Raw genomic sequence first — 20,705 nt, 5'->3', positions numbered from 1 at the left:
CAGTTTTAAATGTAAAGCATGATTAACATTGCTGCTCCTGTCAGATTATTTTCCAGGAGGAGTTCACTGGATCTCTGTTGGAAAACAGGACAAAGCAGGGCTCCTTATAAAACTACAAAATCTCTGTAGTAGATTAGAACATGACTCTACTCTTTCACAGCGACCACCGCTTAACATTGAGGAGGCTAAAGATCGTCTTCGTTTGCTGATGCTACGCAAATATCCCAGGTGATGTCAGTAAAATGAAACATTATTCGTTTACTCTGAAAGTTTGGTCAGTTACTTTGGTCTAATCATCTGAAGTGTCTGTGTTATGTCTACATGTTTCTGTTTCTAAAAAAAAAAACAACAGAAGAGAACATCCTAACTCTTTCATTTTTTGCTTTCCCTTTTTCTGTTTTACTGTAGAATCATAGAATCATTAAGGTTGGAAAAGACCTCCAAGATCATCTGGTCCAACCAGTCCCCTACCACCAGTAACACCTACTAAACCATGTCCCTAAGCACCAGGTCCAACCTTTCCTTAAGCACCGCCAGGGACGGGGATTCCACCACCTCCCTGGGAAACCCGGTCCAATGCCTGACTGTAATTTTTGAGAAGAAATTTATCCTAATTTCCAACTTGAACCTCCCCTGATACAGCTTGAGGCCATTCGGTCTTGTCCTAGATCATTAGGAAGTGGTATTCAAGTTAAAGCTAACAATGCTTCTGGAATTCTCATGTAGGGACTACCATTAAAATTTTCTATATTTCTAAAGACTGAAATAAGGGTAAAAAGCTGAAGCATAAACAGATGCTTGAAGCAGATATGTAATATACATAAACTCTTTCCCTGTTCAGATGTTTTTTAATGGGGTAACTTAAGGGTAGTCTTGATATCATTGTATTTACCAGGATATCTAGGCTTCTGCTTAAAAAAAATAACAAATGTTAACCAGCCATGCAGGAGTCACCTTCACATAAAAAAAAAAGAGTCATTGAATACTGAAAGTTGGGAATGGATGCAGTTGGAAATAAGAATTGCTCCAGCTTCAGTGTTTTGCAGGTGTCTGGGGATCATAGAGCAGTAAAAGCATGTGTATATTACTGGAGAAAATCTTTCATTTCCAAAACAGTTAAAGTCTTTTTAAAATGTTTGCTTTAGAGTTTTAAAGTGAAAGCAAGTTTTCATGAGATGATCAGTCATGGCCAAGAAGGCTTTCACGCTTCAAGAAAATTGACTTGATTTGATCAAGCAGAGTCTTGGCCACTGCACAGCTTTTTGCATGTTTGAGCAATAGTTTTTATTTGTTGGGGACTTCATTACTCCCTGGGAAAACCTGTAGTAAACTAAACAAACCCTGCACCTGAGTGAGGTACCTTAGGAATAATACTCCAATGTTGTGATCTTCTACAGATGATATGTACTAGAAGAGTCATTTTTGTAAGGAAAAAAAGTCTTTCTTGCAAAGAAAATATTAAAAAAAAAAAAACAAAAAACATTTACAAACAAAGCTCCTCACTAAAGCAGAATTTGGATTTTTAGTTCATGCGCAATATTACAGTCTCTTCTGAGTAGAAGTGGGAACTGTGTGTTATTTTCTTGGGAGATACAACTCTATGGTATTGTGAACATCATGGCAGCTGTAAAGCTAACCAGCACCACGGTCTAACATGGCTGCTATGCTGTGCTATATTGTGTGTAGTGCACAAAGTGACTTATTTAAGAGAGACCTTATTTCAAAAAAGCCTTTATGCTGAGGATACTGAGGGGAAGAGAAAATGCTGGCTTTGGAAAACAGTAGGCACTTCGTTGTATTCGAGGGAATTTCAGTTCCAGCCTTGGAAGTGTCTTACAGACTGCTGTACATCTCATGTAGGATGCTGCTGACCTGGAAATGCTGATGCAAGATAATATCTTAGATAGGAATATTGCAGAGAATACCTGCATCTCAAGGAAAAGGAATGAGAAATAAAGGTTTTCTAGTCTGACTGCTTTTCGTTATTTTGAACCTATGTTGATGTGCCCATACTGTTCATTTTAGTCCTGTTTCCCTTCCCTTCTACATCTCTATCCTAAACACTTGGAACGTATTGACAAAGTTGACTCCGAAGGTAGGAACTTCATATCTTTGAAAATTCTGTGTGTTTATGAAAATTGACAGTTGGATAAAGAAGAAAAACCCAAGTAGGTGCCTACAGTGGAAAAAAGGGATGGACAGAATGAGTTCAAGGGAACGTATCTGTTCTCTTGCTAAATGGCCAGATAGCATTCATAGAATCATAGAATGGTTTGGGTTGGAAGGGGCCTTAAAGATCACTTAGTTCCAAGCCCCCTGCCATGGGCAGCGACACCACCCACTAGATCAGGTTGCTCAGGGCCTCGTCTAACTTGGTCTTGAACGCCTCCAGGGATGGGGCATTCACAGCCTCTCTGAGCTGGGAAGAGGTTACAGTCTCTGTGCTGCATCCTGCCCAGTTAGGTGTATGTCAGAATGCTGTAAGAACAAATTGTGTGTTGTTGGTGATGGGATGTCACAGTGGGCTTGGAGGTAGAGGGACTGCTTCTTACGGGGTGTGAGGTTCATACAGTGCAAGTGTGCTGGAAACCAAGCTTCGCTTTCTGTGGCTTGTGAATGAGCTTGGTCTCCACTAGAAATCTCTTTGGTAACAAAAAGATACTTCAGCTCTTTCCGAATTCAAATTGCAAACGTGGTCTGCTTCTTGGGAGTAAAATACTAGTCAAATGAAAACTCTCTGAGCAAGACAGCATTATGTATATTGTCATATTGTGGTTAAAGAACATCATAGATTCAATTTCCTAAAGTCATAAAGTTCAGAATTAAATATCCTGCATTTGTTTTCAGTATTTTTGTTTGCTTGTTTGTTGGGTCTGTTTTTTTTTCCTTTTCTTTTTAAATAGTTCTAATTAGGGTTGACTATTTGTTGGTATGGTTGGACAACAAAGTCACTGGAACCAAAAGCTGGGAGAACTTTGAAGTTTTGAGACTGTTTAAAAGCATATGATCAGGCTGTAATACATGCTGCCCAGCATATTTTCAAGTGTGAAGGTACCACAAAATTAGTCATTTGTGGCTATGATAGTATTCTTGCAAAATCTTTGATTTACCCAAAAGTTAAATGTGGAGAATTAATGGGGATATTGTATGAAAATGAAACTTGGGTAGCCAAGATTCATATGCAACTTTGAAAATATGATGTAATGCAGATGCACTTGTTTATGAAGGATAAAATGCTTTTGCCATCAATGCTTATTTATGAATCATTTAGCAGAAGTAAAATATGGAAGTTTTGCCCATTTCAGTGGGAATGGGACAATGTAATCAATGACTAGTGTAGCTGAAAACTATTCCTGGGGCAGGGGCAGGAAAAAGGCAGTGCATTTAAACTTAGCAGGATTGGTAATTTTTTCTCCACAGAACACACAAAGCAAGTAACCGGTATTTCTTTTTATAAATCTTTTTCCCAGCCAGTCTTTTGGACTTCTTTCTCTCTTGGAACCGACTTTTTTAAATACAGTTTTCACTAACTTCACTGTCAGATATAGGAAGGTATAGGAAGTCTGCTATACATCATTCTTGTGAGGTTGTATGAGTAACATACAAATGTGACTAGGTATAAGATATGAATATGTGGTCCCTATAAAATGATGGTTACATAAAAAGAGCCCCATCGTCTTCCTTCAGAAGAAGATTAGTCTCGTACAGCTTTCTGAAGACAGAAGGACAAAACTGAAAATTTTTGAGTTAAGAGGAAGTTGAAATTGTTTATCTCAAGAAGTTTATCTCTAGCTTGTGTCAAGCAGAATTCTGTTAAAAAATGGAGTAAATATTTCTGCTTTTATTGACATCTTGTAATAGAAATATTCTTTAAAATTTTATCAAGTGCACTTCAATTGCAGCCATAAATGGTAAAAATTGGAAAAAATGGTAAAATGGTTAAAAAAAAGTAAAAGTAATAAATACTAAAAACTTCATTCTGGAGATACATTCAGCTTTCTGGCACAGTGTTTAATGCCCTTTTAAGATATCTTACATGTTAGCAGAAGAAAATTATAAAGTGGTATGTTATTAATTCTGAAAATGTTCTTTCATTATTAAGATGAAATGCTGTGTCTTATTACTAATAGTTGATCTAAAATCTGCAATGTTTTTTCTTGTATTAGGTCTCTTTTGGTCCTGGATGACATCTGGGATTCTTGGGTATTAAAAGCATTTGATAATCAATGTCAAGTTCTTATCACCAGCAGGGACAGGAGTGTAACAGACGCTGTGTCTGGTAAGGAACAGTGTCTTCTCCTGCAGTACGAATTGTGGATGAATATGTATGCAGTTTGATTTTGTGAGCTTTTAAAAGAATCTGATAGAACTTGTGTCTGTCAACTTGTGCACAAGTGACAAAGTTTTAGAAGTCTGTTCTATAAGACCTTATGCTCTTACATGAAATACATGTTACATGTTATCCTAAAAGTTGTACATCTATATTGAAGAGTGCAGTGATTCTCAACAGGATAAATTGTCACTGTGTGACACTGCTGCTATTAAACTGATTACAGTATGAAGAAGTCATTGCTATGACATACCCGTAATGCAGTTGTAATTATTAGGTTATAAATCTAATTCTTTGTCCATAATGCAAACTTGATTATTTACTTATACTATTTTTCTACTATCCTTAGTACTAAGCATGTAAAATACTATGCATACAATCATGAACCAAATCTTTTGCTCCAGATTTTTATCAGAAAATACTCATTTCCATAGCACTTTAAAAATTCTTTACGTTTTTTCCCTATTTTTCTGTGTCTAGGCAATAAATATGAGATTCATGTAGAAAGTGGACTTGCACATGAGAAAGGACTGGAGGTTTTATCCCTTTTTGTGAATATGAAAATATCAGAACTGCCAGAACAGGCTAACTGCATTATAAGAGAGTGCAAAGGTATGATACTCTCCACTTTTTAACTTACCAATGGATTTTTTCTTCTGTTTTGACTTAGAGAAAGAGGAGAGAACATTCCTTGATGCTGTATCCCTTAAGTAAAACACAGGTGTTTGTTGGATGTCTTCTGTTTCTTTAAACAAAAGTCTCATGATGATTTTTCAAGTAGTTCTCTTCAGTGTATTTTTCTTCAGTATACTTAAAAGAATAATTTGGTGGGTTTGCAGATGTCTACATGGATAACATTTTGTTCGTTCTCTACACCTCAAGAATTCTACTGATAAATTGGGAAAATTACCTGATTTATTCAACCACTAAACTATTGAATTGTTCCTTGAAAACCTCTAAGATTAATTTAATTTTCTTCCCTCAGGTTCTCCTCTTGTGATATCCTTGATAGGTGCATTATTACGGGACTTCCCCAGTCGCTGGGAGTACTATCTCAAACAGCTGCAGAACAAGCAATTTAAAAGAATAAGAAAATCTTCGTCTTATGATTATGAAGCCCTTGATGAAGCAATGTCCATAAGTGTTGAGCAACTGGATAATGATTTTAAAGACTACTATAAAGACCTCTCTATTCTTCCAAAAGATGTTAAAGTACCTACTAAGGTAATAACAGAAATGCAGTGTGGGCTTTTTTTGTTGTTGTTTTGTGCGTGTGTGTTGGTCTGTGGTCCTCATGGACCCCATTCAATTTGGGATATTCTGTGATTTTTAGTGAGTTAGAAGCAATGAATTAGTCATAAAATTTGTAATTGTGTATAACTTGTTGTATTCAACATAATAATAAATGGTAGATTGGATTCATTGTTATATCGTGACTTTTATTGTTAGTAGCGAAACTAAAAAATTGTAACTGAGTAAACTTGTTCATAATGTTGGTTTAACGTGCACTGCATGTATAGCTCTTTAGTTAGTTGTACTAACTAATAATTGAGCTCTCTGAGGGCTTGAAAACTCTTACGAAATTCGTCTCTTAAGAAAAGATACGACCACCATAAGTCAGCACAAATGGACAAATGAAGGGGTAATTTGTATTATCTGTCATATGCATAGTCTGGTATGAAAGAACTGGTAACTTACTGAACTTACTACAGTTTGTAAAATGTCTATAACTTTTACCATGTGTTTTGTTGTCAGTTAACTGTTCTTTTATGATATTAGTTCTGATTATCTTTTCTGTCTTAATGTGCATTTCTAGGTGCTCTGTATTCTTTGGGATATGGAAACCGAAGAAGTTGAAGATATACTGCAGGAATTTGTTAACAAATCACTATTGTTCTGTGATCGTAATGGGAAGTCATTTCATTATTATTTACATGATCTTCAGCTTGACTTTCTTACAGAGAAGAATCGCAACCAGCTTCAGGTACAATTTTGGCTAATCTACTTACTGCTAACCTTGCTCTCCCAAAGTTGGGCATTCAGAAAATGTTCCTTTGTTAAATAGTATCCAGAGCAGGTTCATATAATAGACCCACAGTGCAGTCGAACTTAATGCTTCCCATCTGTCCTGAAGACCCCCTTAAATACTGGAAGGCTGCTGTAATGTCTCCCTGGAGCCTTCTCTTTTCTAGGCTAAATGAACCCAACTTTCTCAGCGTGTCTTCATAGGAGAGGTGCTCCAGCCCTCTGATCATCCTCATGGTCCTTCTCTGGACCACTCTAACAGCTCCATGTCTTTCTTATGCTGGGAGCCCCACAGCTGAGCACAGCACTCCAGGTGGAGTCTCATGAGAACAGAGTAGAGGGGGGAGAATCTCCTCCTTTGACCTGCTAGCTACACTTCATTTGATGAAGCCCAGAATATGGTTTCTGGGCTGCAAGAGCATATTGTCAAGTTTTCAATGAAATGTCAAGTTTTTCATACACGAGTACTCCAAGCCCTTCTCTGGAGGGCTGCTCTCTATTTACTTGTTGCCAAGCCTGTATTCAGGCTAATCTGAGAGAAGATTCTATACACACTGTATCTCTGTCAAAGATGTTTCCCTCAGGAGAAGGAGTGTTCCACTGATAATTCCAAAGAAATCAAGACCCTACCAGAATAGAAAATTTCTTCTTTAATACTGAGAAATGCTTTTTACTCCTTTTCTCAATTTAAGGCAGTGCTCGCAGGGAAATGTCCTAAAAGTTGGGCCAAATAAATTTATCAGTTTTGAAGGAGAGGGCAGGAAGAGTAGATATGAAGAAAAGGCAAGTTGCTTGCTTTAGATTTACATATGACTTCTAGACTTGCTTTAGTTCTACATATGTTAGGGTCGTTTTTATTGTTGGCTATCCGTGATTAATGTAGTGACTTGATAGCTGTTCTCAGTCTAAGAAGGAAGGTTATCAGCTGAATTTTCTATTTTTAATGTCCAGAGAATGTTTCTGGGGAAAGCCTTTAGCAGTAAATTAAATGTACAGTTTTTGAAGATAATTTTTTCTTATTTCATTTGTTGACATCTTAGTTTGAGAAATAACAATAATAAAAACCTTAATACTAAAATCAGTCTGTACTTTGGTATAGTATTCGCTGAAGGTGTGTTTTGATTCACGTTGCAGGAGCTACACAAAAACATAGTCAATCAGTACAAGAAATACTACAAGCTTAACATGCCTATTCCATCTCAAGAGGATTGCATGTACTGGTATAACTTCCTAGCATATCACATGGCTGGTGCCAACATGCAGAAGGTGAGTTCTGACTGGGTTTTTGTTTCCCTTCTTGATCCCCCACCTCTCTCCCTTACACCTGCCCTTCCCGTCCAGGCCACTTCTTCCCTCTCAAACCTCTCTGCTCCCAGGCTTTTGTGCAGATATGCAGACACTGAACATAAGGTTCTTTAGGGTGTCCACTGATAATCATTGTCTATTACGATGAAAACTACTTTATTTCTGCCCTTTGTGTTTTTGTCTTTTCAACCAGTTCATGAGAAGATTTCTTATAACAGTTTGTGTTTTTTCTCTTCCTTTTGAGGAAGATTTGGTAAGAAATCTTCTCTAAGCTTTTCTGAAAATCCAGGCTCACTACATTATATGATAAAAGTAAAATTGATTTATTCAGAGGATTCAGTTAGATTAGTGAAGAGTTAATTTTTTCTATAGAATTATTGTTAGCTTTTCCCGTTATGTCGTATTCATTTCTGTGTAAATGTTTGTTCTCTATATTGACAGACTTCGGGAGCCATTTAATGTTAGGCAATATTTAAATCAGTGTTTACTGTTTTTAAACTGGTAATATACTTCAAGTTTGAAGTGTTTTCTCTAAGCAGTTTTTTCTGACCCCAGCAAGTATGTTTCTTTAATACTTCTTGCTTCTGTTTTTCTTGAGGTAGCGCTCTCATTTTTAAATTCAATGCAACTATAGCATCTTTTTATTTTACTGAAACTTTTCATTTGTGAACAACAACAACAGATCACTATTAGCAGATTGATCTTTGCTAGACTGGACTAGAAGAAGCTTTTTTCAGAGCTGTATCCTAAACCAGGTCTTCTGTACTACAGAAATCAAGATTTGCTTCATCCTCCCCATTCCTTCTCTGATTAGCTGTACCAAGGTACAATCCTTTGGTTCCCTATAATACCAGGCTTAGTCTTCTATATCCAGAATTTTCATAGCCAATCAAGTAAGAGGCAGGAAACAGGAAATCACATAACTTTTTAACTGGAGTCAATTGTACTCCAGTTAATGCTAATTGTATATTAATGGCGTTAATTGTATATTAAATACCTCTTGTGTTTTCCTATGCTTTTCCTTTTCCTCTTAGGTAGATGCAGTCTTGGAACTCATGCTGTGAACTTTAACTTGTATTTCTTGCAGGAACTCCGTGAGCTTATGTTTTCTCTAGATTGGATTAAAGCTAAAACAGAATTGGTAGGGCCTGCTCATCTGATTCATGAATATGTGGAATATAGTTCAGTCCTGGATCAAAAGGTATGTAAAAGGTAAATGATCAGTCTGTTCAAAATATGATTTTCTATCTTTAACTGCATGTTATTTATGTATTTATGGGAGTTATGTAGAAAACTTTAAAAAGTGAAACATAAAGGCAGTGTGAAGTTAAACTTACTTGAAAAATAAGGATAATATGTTTTTCTGAATAGGATAATGAAATATTTCAGTCTATCATATGTACTTGCTAATAGAACTAAGAACTAAAAGTTTCTGTAAGAATATAACCTGTATAGGAAATTAAAAAAAGCAAAGGGCATTTAGAAAATGTATCCACTTTCTGTGTTACCAAATATTATCTGTTCTTGCTCTGTACGTAGGATAGCATAGTACGTGAGAATTTCCAGGAATTTCTGTCTTTAAATGGGCACCTTCTTGGACGACAGCCATTTCCTGACATTATACAGCTGGGTCTTTGTCAACCAGAGACATCAGAGGTATATCAACAAGCCAAGCTACGTGCTCAGAGTGAAACAGGAGCATTTTATTTGGAATGGATGTAAGTAGCAAGTATCCATCTGCTGATATATTAATCCCTTGGTTCAATAAAATCATGTCATGTGCAACTAAATACATTGTATGGCTTTTATAAGGACTTTAAGAAGTACAATATTTTCCATGGGAAAAGAATGTGAAATAATTTTCAGGAGTTTGTGGGGGGAGGGTAACTGGATATGGAAAGCTGCAAATTAGTAATACCTACATAGAAATAAAGGAATATGTTTTTTACTCAGTGATTGTGTATCTTGAATATCTATACAAAGATGAAACTAAGACTCTTTGAAAATTCTCTAAATACATTTTTTAGAAAAGTTAGAAATGTAGGGCAAATATTGGGTGTGTTTGCAGTACGTTGTTAGATTTTCTAGTAAAATATGCACTTTAAAAAAAGAAAGTAGTTATGTTAACTTGTCAAATTTTTTGGAAGTAGTGAGGTGAGAAATACTAAAAGGCTTTGTAATCTCTGCCCAGATTTGATATTTCTGGCATTTAAATATTTTTTTTTGCTGCTTTAGTATCTTATTAAGTTGTTTAAGGAAAAATGTATATGTATATAAATATTTTTCCAGGATAGCAAGTAGCCCAGTAGTCATCTGACCATGTAACTGTCAATTAGATTCTCCTGTTCAGTGTTTCTGTTCTACTGTCCTTGATGGTTATAAAACAAAATGACTTTTGGGTAATCAGGGTAATAACAAGGCAGATCAAACCAGGCGGACTTGAATTCTATCATCACTTTGAATATTTGGTTGTTTCATTTTGCATAGCTAACAGAATTGTAACAAAAACAATGGGAAGATACATGCTTTAGAAGAGTCAATGTCCAGGTAGTTTAGGGATGTTAGTTACTTTGGGTATAGGAGACTTAAGCTGAAATGAGCAGAATGAAGATGGATGACTTTGTCTTGAATCCTAGAACAGGGTTTTCAAAATGATTTGTAGGATATGCAGGTGAATAAGTTGTACTCTTGACTAGTAATTTTAGCCTTATTAAAATATAAGGGAAAAAGAAATGTTTTGAAGACTCACTGTTTTGCAGTGAAATTTGTTTTCGTTCTAAAGCTCAGTAACCTTATTCAAGATATTTTACTCATTTTTTTTTTATTGCTGAGCGTGAAGATTGAAGCTGTTGATCATAAAGAACAAAAAAGTACATGGATTTATTGACTCTAGAAAAAAAAAATCTTGTAACAATATATTCATCACCAAAAATCATCATATTACAGTGACAGCTTTCTGTATTAACACCTGGCTTAACAGGATGATTATGGTTGCTACTAATCCTAAGTCTTTTTTGAAGTGAGGCAAGAACCATGAAAAATGAGTCATTGCTGTAAAAATGAAGTATTTTTCCTTAGATCTAAACAAATGAGTGAATGTTTTTGAGTAAAATTCAAAGAGAACCTGTAGGAGAGCAAGAAGTCTCAAGGAAGTTTATATTTGGACATAGCACGTACCCCCTCATTAAGATGTCATGAGGAAGACTGTCTTGCACTGCAAGAGCTGTGCACATGAAGTAGCATGTTAGTTTCTCATGCACATAGTATCTTTCATGGTTCCTAAGCTTTAAGTGTTGGAGGAGGGCAACGAAAATTCTCAGTGAAAGGAGTAATTTGTTTCCCTTCTGCATGAAGGCTGAGAGGCCAGTTGCTTCTAAAGCTTGCTGCTCAAGATGTGTGAACAAATGTTATCTTTTTAGGGAGGATTTTGAACAATAAACTCTTGGAAATCTAACTCATCTAATATCGACTATCTTACCTTGCAGAAATAAAAAATCTTTGAAAAACCTCTCCCGTCTGGTTGTTCGTCCGCATAGAGATGCGGTTTACCATGCCTGCTTTTCTCAGGACAGACAAAGAATAGCATCATGTGGAGCTGATAAAACACTTCAGGTAACATACCTACGCATGAGTGAAATGTAACACTGTGTACTATTTTCATAACGTTTGTTAAAAGTCTTGTTGCTTTTCTTTTGATACGAAGATCTTACGGATCTAGAACATACTGGAGACAAGTAATTGAAAGGAATGTATTATTACATAAATATCAAGTTGCATGTTTAGAATATTATTTTCTAGTTCAAAAACTAAACTTTGATGTCAGGGTTTTTACTCTAACCAGTGTAATACATCAACATGAAATACCTTTTAATGATACAAGAAAGCCAACAGCCAAAGAAATACGTCCCAGCATGTTTTCTATTTGTTTGCAAAAATATTTCCCATCATAGTGGATTTTCTACAGAACTGAAAAGACATTTTAGTTACAGCTCTGCAATTTCCATGGGATTGTAATGGATGTTATACTACTTCGGTGCTTAGTAAGTAAATTTTCTTATGTGAAAGAAATAAATCTATAAATGGATAAAAATGAGCCCCAGAAGTTGAGGACAGTAGTAGACGGGAAACAGGTACAAAGTGCTTAGGAAGTGGATAAGGGGAGACAGAGAGGAAAGTGACTAATCCAAATTTGCCAGCAGTCTGCCTGGAGGGGAGCCAGACAGCTCTTGAGAAAACTAGCAATCAGCCAGCCACTAACCTGGTAAAGTATGCATATTCCAGACAGACAAAGGTAAGGGTAAAGAGCAACTTTTCTGCAAGCCTTTGGTATTGTTTTGGGTGCTTGATAAGTTCAGTACTGAAGTAAAAACATTGAGTGGTCCTTAGTTGCTGTTCATTTGCCTATTTAGTGTGTTGTTGTTCGTTTGTTTATTTTATTTGCTGGCTTCTACGTGGCATCCACTTAAGGAGATACTTGGTGGATGTACTAGTTCTATGCTCTGCTGAAGTTACTGTGCCGTGCTTCTGTCCTTCATGGCCTCATTACTGAGACTGCAGTTTTCTTGTTTTTCTTGATTTTTCTAGCAAAAAAGAGTAAAATTTGTGGATTGTGACTGCATTTAACCTAAACTTACATGAAAGAAATAATTGTAAAATTAATAATATTTTTACATTGTTTAACTTTGAACTTATTTGTGTTTTTCCTAATAGTGGCATGGAAATAAAACTAATGTTTTTCAAGTTTTAAAACTACTACTACTGTTTCCATGGAATCAAATATAGCATTAGATTAAGAATAGATATTCCACAGAATTTACTGTAAATTTAGATTTCCTTTTACTTTGATATTTATCTTCTTGTTTTAACAAATACCAACTATATTACATTATTATATTCCCGTTTGATGAAAAAAAGAGTGGGAAAAATAGGGACTTTACAATTGTAGCATCCTGAATGCTGCTGTAAGGAAGAGTTTGTGATTTGTTTACATAACTTAGGAGTATATACCCTTGTAAAGGAAAGGATGGCTTGATTTTTTTTCACACTTGTAAAGCAAAATCTCACAATTTGGGGAAAAACGATTAATTTGTAGTACTTCTTCCCAACTGCTCTATTCTTCCAGATCAAGACAGATTTGTGTCATTCTGTACAACTTCTTACTATTACTTTTTTTCCTCTTTCTTCCCCAAATCATCACTTGCTGTTAAAATTCTTTCTTTCGTTAGAAGAATATCATGATATATCAACCTGGAATTTGTACTTTTAATAACAGATTAGGTTTTGTTAATAGATATTGTTTTGTGCAGTTATTCTTAAAATGAGAGAGGGCATGGACTTAGATTTAAAGAGTAGAAAAGGCTTAAATGCTAGAAGACTTAGGTTTAGACTTAAGCTTAAAGGGTCGTCATTAACGAAACGTAATGCATACAGAAACTTTTTAAAAAATATTTTTTCAGTATTTCTTTCCGTAACAATTTCTATTATCTTTACAAAACTGAAGCTCCAATTAAATGTTTTTATATTATGTTACCTTGAAATTATAAATGCTTTCAAAATGCAACCAATTTAATGAAGAGTGTAGAGATCTGTTTGAAGGAACACAAACTTATACTTGCATAGCACGTTTCAAAATTATATGCCAGTTACAAGATTTCATTCTTTATTGTATTTCTTCAGGTGTTTAAAACAGAAAGTGGAGAGATGCTGCTGGAAATAACTGCTCATGAAGATGAAATACTCTGTTGCGCTTTCTCTGCAGATGATAAGTATGTAGCAACTTGTTCAGCTGATAAAAAAGTGAAGGTAAGGAAATGGAAAACACTTTTTTTTTTTCAGTGCGATAGTTCTGATTTCAGTTTTAACCAATTCAAACAGAAGAGAGTCTTAGGACTAATTTTTTTTTTTTTTAAACTGTCTTAAACCTGATGTTGAAAAAACAAAAAAACAAAAACTCGTACTTGTTACATTAAGCATACTTTGTTAGTTATAATGAAGTTATGTTAGTTGCAATTCTGTATGTATGATGCTCATTTTCCTTGTATTATCAGGTGATTCATTTTAAGTAGAGCATAATGTATGAGTCCAATCCTGTTCATAACATAATGTGAATGCCCATAAAGCTTTTTTCATATTATTTTTCTGGTATATATGAATTATTTGTTTATTTTTAATTCTTCAGTATTGCAGCAAAACCTTGATTGATATTCTAGTCTTTCTCAGATTCTAATCTGAACTATGATTTTTCCCCTTCCCCTTTGATTTCTAAATTGTTCAAACACTTTGCCATGAAAGTTTGTATAATTAATAATAAGCTAAACCTGAATTTTAACAAGACCAGATCAGTTCTGTTTGGTCGTAGACACTTTGTCATTAGAAACTTTGACTGTAGATACTGTGTTCTGATTCTTATCTTGAAAAGCGTATGTATCTCTATCTCGGCTACATTAGTGGAAACAATTTAAAATTACAGCTTTTTGTGCCTAAATATAAATATACATGTTTTCTATTTCTCTTCCAAACATTTTCGATGTGTAATTGAGAACATTTTAGGACGTTATTTGTATTTCAGCATAGTTTATATATGTATATTTTTAAATCAAGTACACTGAATATATTTTAAAGTGTTTTTTGTCCTTCAATTCTGTCTAGATCTGGAATTCAAGAACAGGCAAGTGTATGCACATATATGAAGAACACACAGAGCAGGTCAATTGCTGCCAGTTCAATAACAGAAGTGGTCAGTATCTTTTAGCCACGTGCTCAAATGATACTTTCATCAAAGTAAGTGGAAAAGATTATGATTAGCAGCATAAGAATAACCACAACAGACTAATTGTTGTTGTATAAATGTACTTCAAACATTGTAAATTAGCTTTTTTAACTTAAAGAAGAGAGAAGGAAATAGATCAGGAGTACTTACCGCAGCTCTGTCACTGGATTTCAACAAGGCAGAATAGAAGAAATGTTTGTGCTTAGTGAAAGAGAATAAACAAATCCTTACTAGTAGGGTACAATGATAGGGACTCTTGGCAAGACTTTTGGAGGGTGGAATGGGAAAGTTTGGGAGTGGAATACCTGCTTAAAAACAAAATAAGAAAAAATGAAGCAGAAATTTAAGATTTTAAACATTTTTTAAATATGTTTAAAAAAAATCAGGAAAACAACAACCAAACGAACAAACATCCAACCTGGGTGCTGAAGGATTAAAAGTTTTACCTTATGGAAGTGTAGCAGGCGTAATTTTTTTTCTTTCCTAAATTCATAGGGCATAGTAAAGAAATAAAAGTGGAAGCCAACAAAATAAGAGTAATCAAAATGAGATTTGTCAGGTTAGCCACCTGGCATTGTTCAGACTGGCAGGCGGTATGTGTACAGAGAGAGCAGAAACGAGGTAACTGAAGTCTGTATTTGAGGAAAGGGGGAAAAAAGGAGAATGAAGGATGACTTAGGCTGTTGGATAAGGGTGGAATTTCACAGCACAGTTGGGCAAATCAAATAGTTTACTGCTACTGAAGATGATGGACCTACTATGCTTGCAGTCTGTCTTGCATTTGTTGCAATGCGTGTACTGATCTTACTCTGCATAGTATGGTTCAAGGAGCCAGTTCTGGTGGGATTGTTTTTCTCTTTAGTTCCCTGTAGTGGCTCCACTGTCCAGTGTCAGTACAAGAGAAATGCTGGGAATAGACAGTGAGGTGTGGGAGTTTTGGAGGGGGCAGGACTACCTTTTCCAGTTGTAGCAGGCTGTGAGATATTTTAATTGCAATGTGAAATTTCATCTGAAGCGTTCTGGCAAGAGCTTGTGTTTGTGTAAATTGGAGTTAAAATAGACTTGAGGAGCCAATATCAAGATGAAAAGACGAGGCTTTTGTGCTGACCTGGATGTCCTGAGAGATGTGTTTGTTGCCAGAAACTTACATCTTGGAACAAATAGATTTAGAACAAACCTGTTTAAAATGACCACTCTCATGCTGTAAACGTGGCTGAAGTTTTAGACTGTTCAGCAGTTTTCATGTGGAATGAATGATAGAACTGAAGTATGCACAATAATAGAATAGAATAGTAAAATAATAGTTGAAAAGACCTGATTGTTTTCAGAGAACACTGTCCAGATAATTGCTCTTGCTTTGAACTCTCACTTGAGCGGTCAAGTGTATTGCATTTATATAGGAGAAGGGGAAGAAATTTGGAAACAGAAAGAAAGTGTGGGCTGTAGGCTTGGAAAACTGTGCGTGCACATGGCCCTAAACACGTGGAATGTTCTTCTGTCTTTATTAATAAGGATGCAGTAATCCAAGAATAACTAGAGAGATCTCATTTTAGTTATTGTATATAAGCTATGTAATTCTGAACTTTGAAATTGAAAGGGAAAGAAAGGCAAGACAAAGTTTATTCTTCAGTCTGAAGAAAATTTCAGTAACTTTGTTCTGTTTAAGGGCCTTGTCCTCGCTGTACAAAATGTTCTATATAATACTGATGTGAATAATTTTCATGCAAGCTAGCAGACTGAAATAATTTGTGGGGGAGCCTCAGGCATAGCGTAAAGTCTGTGAGCATGTGGGTAAAACTAAGAAAAAATTTTTGAGGATTTGGTTGCCAGTGCACTTTAAGAATGTGAACTGTGTGAATCATAGAATCATTCAGGTTGGAAAAGACTTCTAAGATCATCTGTTCTAACCTTTAACCTAGTACTGACAAGTCCACCACTAAACCATGCTACTACATGTAGTCTACATGTTTCTTGAAGATCTCCAGGATGGTGACTCAACCACTTCCCTGGGCAGCCTATTCCAATGCTGCACAATCCTTTCAGTAAAGAAATTTCTCTTTGAAGAGAAATTTCTCTTTTCAAATTTATCTTGGAACAGTTCATGAATATAATGATATTTATATGTTTGTTTCTCATGCAGCTTTGGGATCTGAAGGGAAAGTATTGTAGAAATACGATGTTTGGTCATGTAAATTCTGTCAATCACTGTAGATTTTCGCCAAATGATGAATATGTTGCCAGCTGCTCAACAGATGGAACAGTAAAGGTACACAGCATATTTGTTAAATCAAATGCTTGGTTTGATTTTTTTTTTCATAAAATGCAAAATATGTATAAGAAAGCTCTGCATTTGCATGATTAGATTTTAATGAATTAAACCCTGAAACAATTGAGTATTGGTACTGTTTTTAATGCAATACTTGCAACAGGCTTGTCCATTACCAGAAAAAAAGTTGGGTGTCTGCTGTTCAAAACAAATTCTACCTAGCTTCATTTTGAATCCTTTACTTTTCACCATCTTTTTGAAAAAATGTACGTGGCTAAGAAAGCAAGGGTAGAGGGTGTTTTGAAACTTACTTAAACAAAAAATGTTAATATATATACACATATGTATATTTTTTAATTTTAGTTGAAACATCTGTCATCTCTGAAAATGAGCCATCAGTAGACATAAGTATTAAAAGTAATTTGTGCGCTGTTTGCCATGTGTGTACCAGAAGAGAATTTGAGAGGGTTTTGTTTTGTTTTTCCTCAGAATGTAAGATTTGTTTTTACTGCCTTTGGCTGCAACAGATCTATGCTATTCCAGAATTGCAGTTCTTAAAACATTATATTTCTGTAGAGTTGCTGAAAAGAAGTTGGGAAAGAAGGGTTGCAGTAGCTGTTGTCATTCAGAAGGAAAGTTGTGGTGGAGGATACAGAAGTACTCTAGTTCATTGGCAGGTGCCTCTGTGAAATTAGGGTACAAAACTGGATATATACCAGATTTCTCATTGTGAGTGGGCTTTATTAAATAGAGTTGCAGAGCAGATGTTATTTTTGTTTTTATTCTTTTGCAGAGTAGAGGTTGAGATGGCCATCTGGGCATGTGAATATTTAATGCCATTTGTTGATTGGGGTAGTGGGAAAGTAGCAAAGGGTTGTTTTGGTGTTCCTTTCTGTTCTCTTCTTTTTTTGTTGTTGTTGGTGGTTTTTGTGTGTGTGTGTCTTCCTTGCTTTCCTCCCTAGAAGTGATTGGGAGATAGCTCTTCCCTGTTATGTTCTTTATCCTCCGCAGTAAACAGAGATTTCATGTATTTTCTGTATTTTTTTTTTTCTTGAAGCTTTGGGAAGTGCGCTCAGCAAATGAACTGAAAACTATTGAGATAAAAGATTTCTTCCAAAATGCAGATGAGCAAGATGATGTGGAGGTTTTAGTAAAATGTTGCTCTTGGTCCAGAAATAGTGACATGATTTTGGCCGTTGCCAAAAATAAACTTTTGGTAAGTACCTCACATTAATAATTTTCTAAAGGTAGTTAGTATACTACTATCTAGATCAAAATTACAAATAACGATTATATTATAGGCCACCTAGATGTTTCAGACATAAGTTGCATGGTTTTAAGTGTGTGTTAAGTAAAAATATGTGGGTGACAAGCATTGACTGAGAGAAATACGTTTTAGATTTGAAGTTGTATGCTGCTGAGTAGATAAACTATGTTTGTAGTGAAGTCATTCCAACTGTGCTAAGTATTGCAATTATGTGTTCACAGCTTTTTGATGTTAAAACAAGCAATTTGTTAACGCAAGTCATCGTAAGTCATCACAGTACAATCCAATATTGTGACTTCTGTGCTGGTGATGAGTTAGTAGCAGTTGCTTTGTCTCATTGTTCTGTTGAGGTAAGTGATTTGATTTTTTTTTTTTGGTGTAATATAAAGTAATACATTTGTCTGTATCTGTATGCATTTTAACTCTGTGTATGCAGAGTTCAAACAAATGTAGCTCTTTTAACAGGCTTTCAATGTCCTTCATTGTTATAATTTTTGTTTGCTTCTAAAATATAAAATGTAAATTGGGAAATAGTACTTCAAAGCTATACACTCAGCTTAGTTTTATATAAAACCACCACGCTACTGTATTTAGTTAATGTTACCACACTGCGGAGTGTATACCTTCCTGTTGCTTAATTCAACACAAGCAAACAAAACACCCTCCTTTCCTCTTATTACTGTTACAGGATGTGGCAGTTTACTAAAGAGGAATGCAACAGCTGAAATAACTTTGACTAGCATGGCTAACTAAGCCTGTAAAGTATCAGGGTTTTCTGGCTCTTTGTTTTGCTTTTATTTGTTTTTGTTTCGTTTTTGCAACCTACTTGGTCAGATCAACATGTGTTTTTATAACAAGTGATATGTGGTGTTCTTTCTATTTCGTTATTTCTTCTCCCACCTTCATCTCTTTTAGTAGTCAAAGAGGTTGCTGATTCCATTTCTCTGACCATCAAAATGTGATAAACAGGCACAGTTCTTGTTACTTGTCTGATTTCAGAGTAAGAAGTAAGAAAATACTAGAAGAAATAGTAATTAAGTATACTTTTGTGTTTTGCACTATTTTCCCTGAATATACAATCTAAATCAATTTAAGTTCTTTCATATTTTTGTTGTAGTTATGGAATATTAAATCCTTATCAAAAGTAGCAGATTGCAGGGGACACATGAGCTGGGTTCACTGTGTGACATTTTCCCCAGATGGGTCTCTGTTTCTGACATCCTCTGATGACCAGACAATACGAGTAAGATCGCTTTTTTTTAAATATGATTTTGTGTATGTGTGTATAATATTATTTGTTTAAGTAGTTATAACATCATATATATAATACAACCATGTATTTGGTATTATGTATGGGTACATGTTTATATAATATAAATGTAGATATTTATTATAAAGTTATCTGTATATACAGTAAAATGAGTTCTCTTTTTTTTGCATATTTAAGTCCAGTGGCTCTTCAAGAGTAATTGTAACCTATCTTGTTTTAGGTTTTATCTACATAAAAAATTGTGAACTATTTTGAGGGTTCTTTTGTAAGCTTACAAAGTTGATGTTTCTTTCATTATTAGATATATTTGTGTGTTAATATTTAAGATAAATTCCTGTAGTTGTAATGCCTCATTAAAAACTGTGTAAGTTGAACTGTAGCTTACCAAAATAACATTTCCTTCTTTCCAAGTTAACACTTAACATTCTTAACATTTTGAAAGCAATTGAAATATAGAAATCAGTACTTAATGTTTATTGTAATTGAATTTTAACACTCTTTGAAATGGAAAATTGTGGACTGTATAGCTATGATACCAAATACAGAGGAGTCTGCTGGTCAGCCTTGGAAAAAAAGTAGTTCTGTTTCATCTATTGGAATCACTATAGTAATTGCACAACCTCACCTAGTAAATAAATATAGAAGGAGGATAACTTCACTGTTTTACAGTTAAAGTTACTTGCAAGTTTATGTGACTTAGATGTATAGGTACTCAGCAAGTTTTATATCTTGTCCTTTAATAAAACTAATGAAATAAAACTAACGTGTTCTTCAACAGATTTGGGAAACGAACAAGGTGTGCAAGTCTTCTGATGCTGTGCTAAAAAGTGAACTAGACGCTGTATTTCACAATGGTGAAGTGATGATTTTAGCAATTTACAATCAGAAGTATATACAAGTAAGCTGTATTTCTCAATGCATTGGTACATTTGAATGTTATCTGCAAATCTCAGTAGGAGAGAGGAAGAACTGAAAGAACTGCTTGTTCATTACTTTTAGCAGCTGAATCTGTAGCAGATGACTCTTAATGTATGGTAACATTTTTATTTCTAGGAACTCTGCCTAGTTTAGTAAGCAAAAACTGAAGATTGAGGGGAAGTTTCCACACTGACATAGGAACTGAAGCTCGATGTGGAGGAACAAAACTGTTTTTTCTTCAAGACTCGGGAGGTTGTGAGCCCTGGAAGTGTGCTCAGACATGCGCAGCAATGTGCACAGTGTACAGTACAGATAGACAAGGTGTTGTTACACAACACAGGTACCTAATGCATCAGACCTACTGCTGAAGTAATAATCTCAAACTGGGGTAATGATACATATAAGCCCACGTCAGCCTGTAGCCTTAGGACAGCATAGAGCCTTTTGTGTTCTAAAAAAAATCATTAATAGTGTATATACTATTTTTACTGTGAGACTTCCTCCCCACCACCTCGTGTGCCAAGTAATAATACAGCAACTTTCAACATATTTTTT

The 20,705-nt window shown here is 35.1% G+C and overlaps 1 protein-coding gene across 1 annotated transcript in view; it reads left to right on the top strand.

Annotated features, from left to right (window-relative positions):
• Positions 1-20,705, top strand: part of APAF1 (apoptotic peptidase activating factor 1) — a 36,912-nt gene that overhangs the window by 4,714 nt on the left and 11,493 nt on the right. The window contains exons 6-21 of the mRNA XM_080596068.1: positions 45-228; positions 4,167-4,279; positions 4,811-4,942; positions 5,316-5,554; positions 6,147-6,314; positions 7,490-7,621; positions 8,748-8,861; positions 9,200-9,378; positions 11,146-11,272; positions 13,337-13,462; positions 14,309-14,440; positions 16,570-16,695; positions 17,753-17,911; positions 18,184-18,312; positions 19,080-19,205; positions 20,011-20,130. Of these exons, the coding sequence (XP_080452194.1) occupies positions 45-228; positions 4,167-4,279; positions 4,811-4,942; positions 5,316-5,554; positions 6,147-6,314; positions 7,490-7,621; positions 8,748-8,861; positions 9,200-9,378; positions 11,146-11,272; positions 13,337-13,462; positions 14,309-14,440; positions 16,570-16,695; positions 17,753-17,911; positions 18,184-18,312; positions 19,080-19,205; positions 20,011-20,130 (2,306 nt within the window). The remainder of the gene's footprint in view (positions 1-44; positions 229-4,166; positions 4,280-4,810; positions 4,943-5,315; positions 5,555-6,146; positions 6,315-7,489; positions 7,622-8,747; positions 8,862-9,199; positions 9,379-11,145; positions 11,273-13,336; positions 13,463-14,308; positions 14,441-16,569; positions 16,696-17,752; positions 17,912-18,183; positions 18,313-19,079; positions 19,206-20,010; positions 20,131-20,705) is intronic.

Source organism: Anser brachyrhynchus (assembly GCF_964034855.1).
Source record: "Anser brachyrhynchus genome assembly, chromosome: 1".
Taxonomy (NCBI): Eukaryota; Metazoa; Chordata; class Aves; order Anseriformes; family Anatidae; genus Anser; species Anser brachyrhynchus.
The sequence above is the reverse complement of the archived record's forward strand: the minus strand, read 5'-3'. Positions and strand labels throughout refer to the sequence as shown.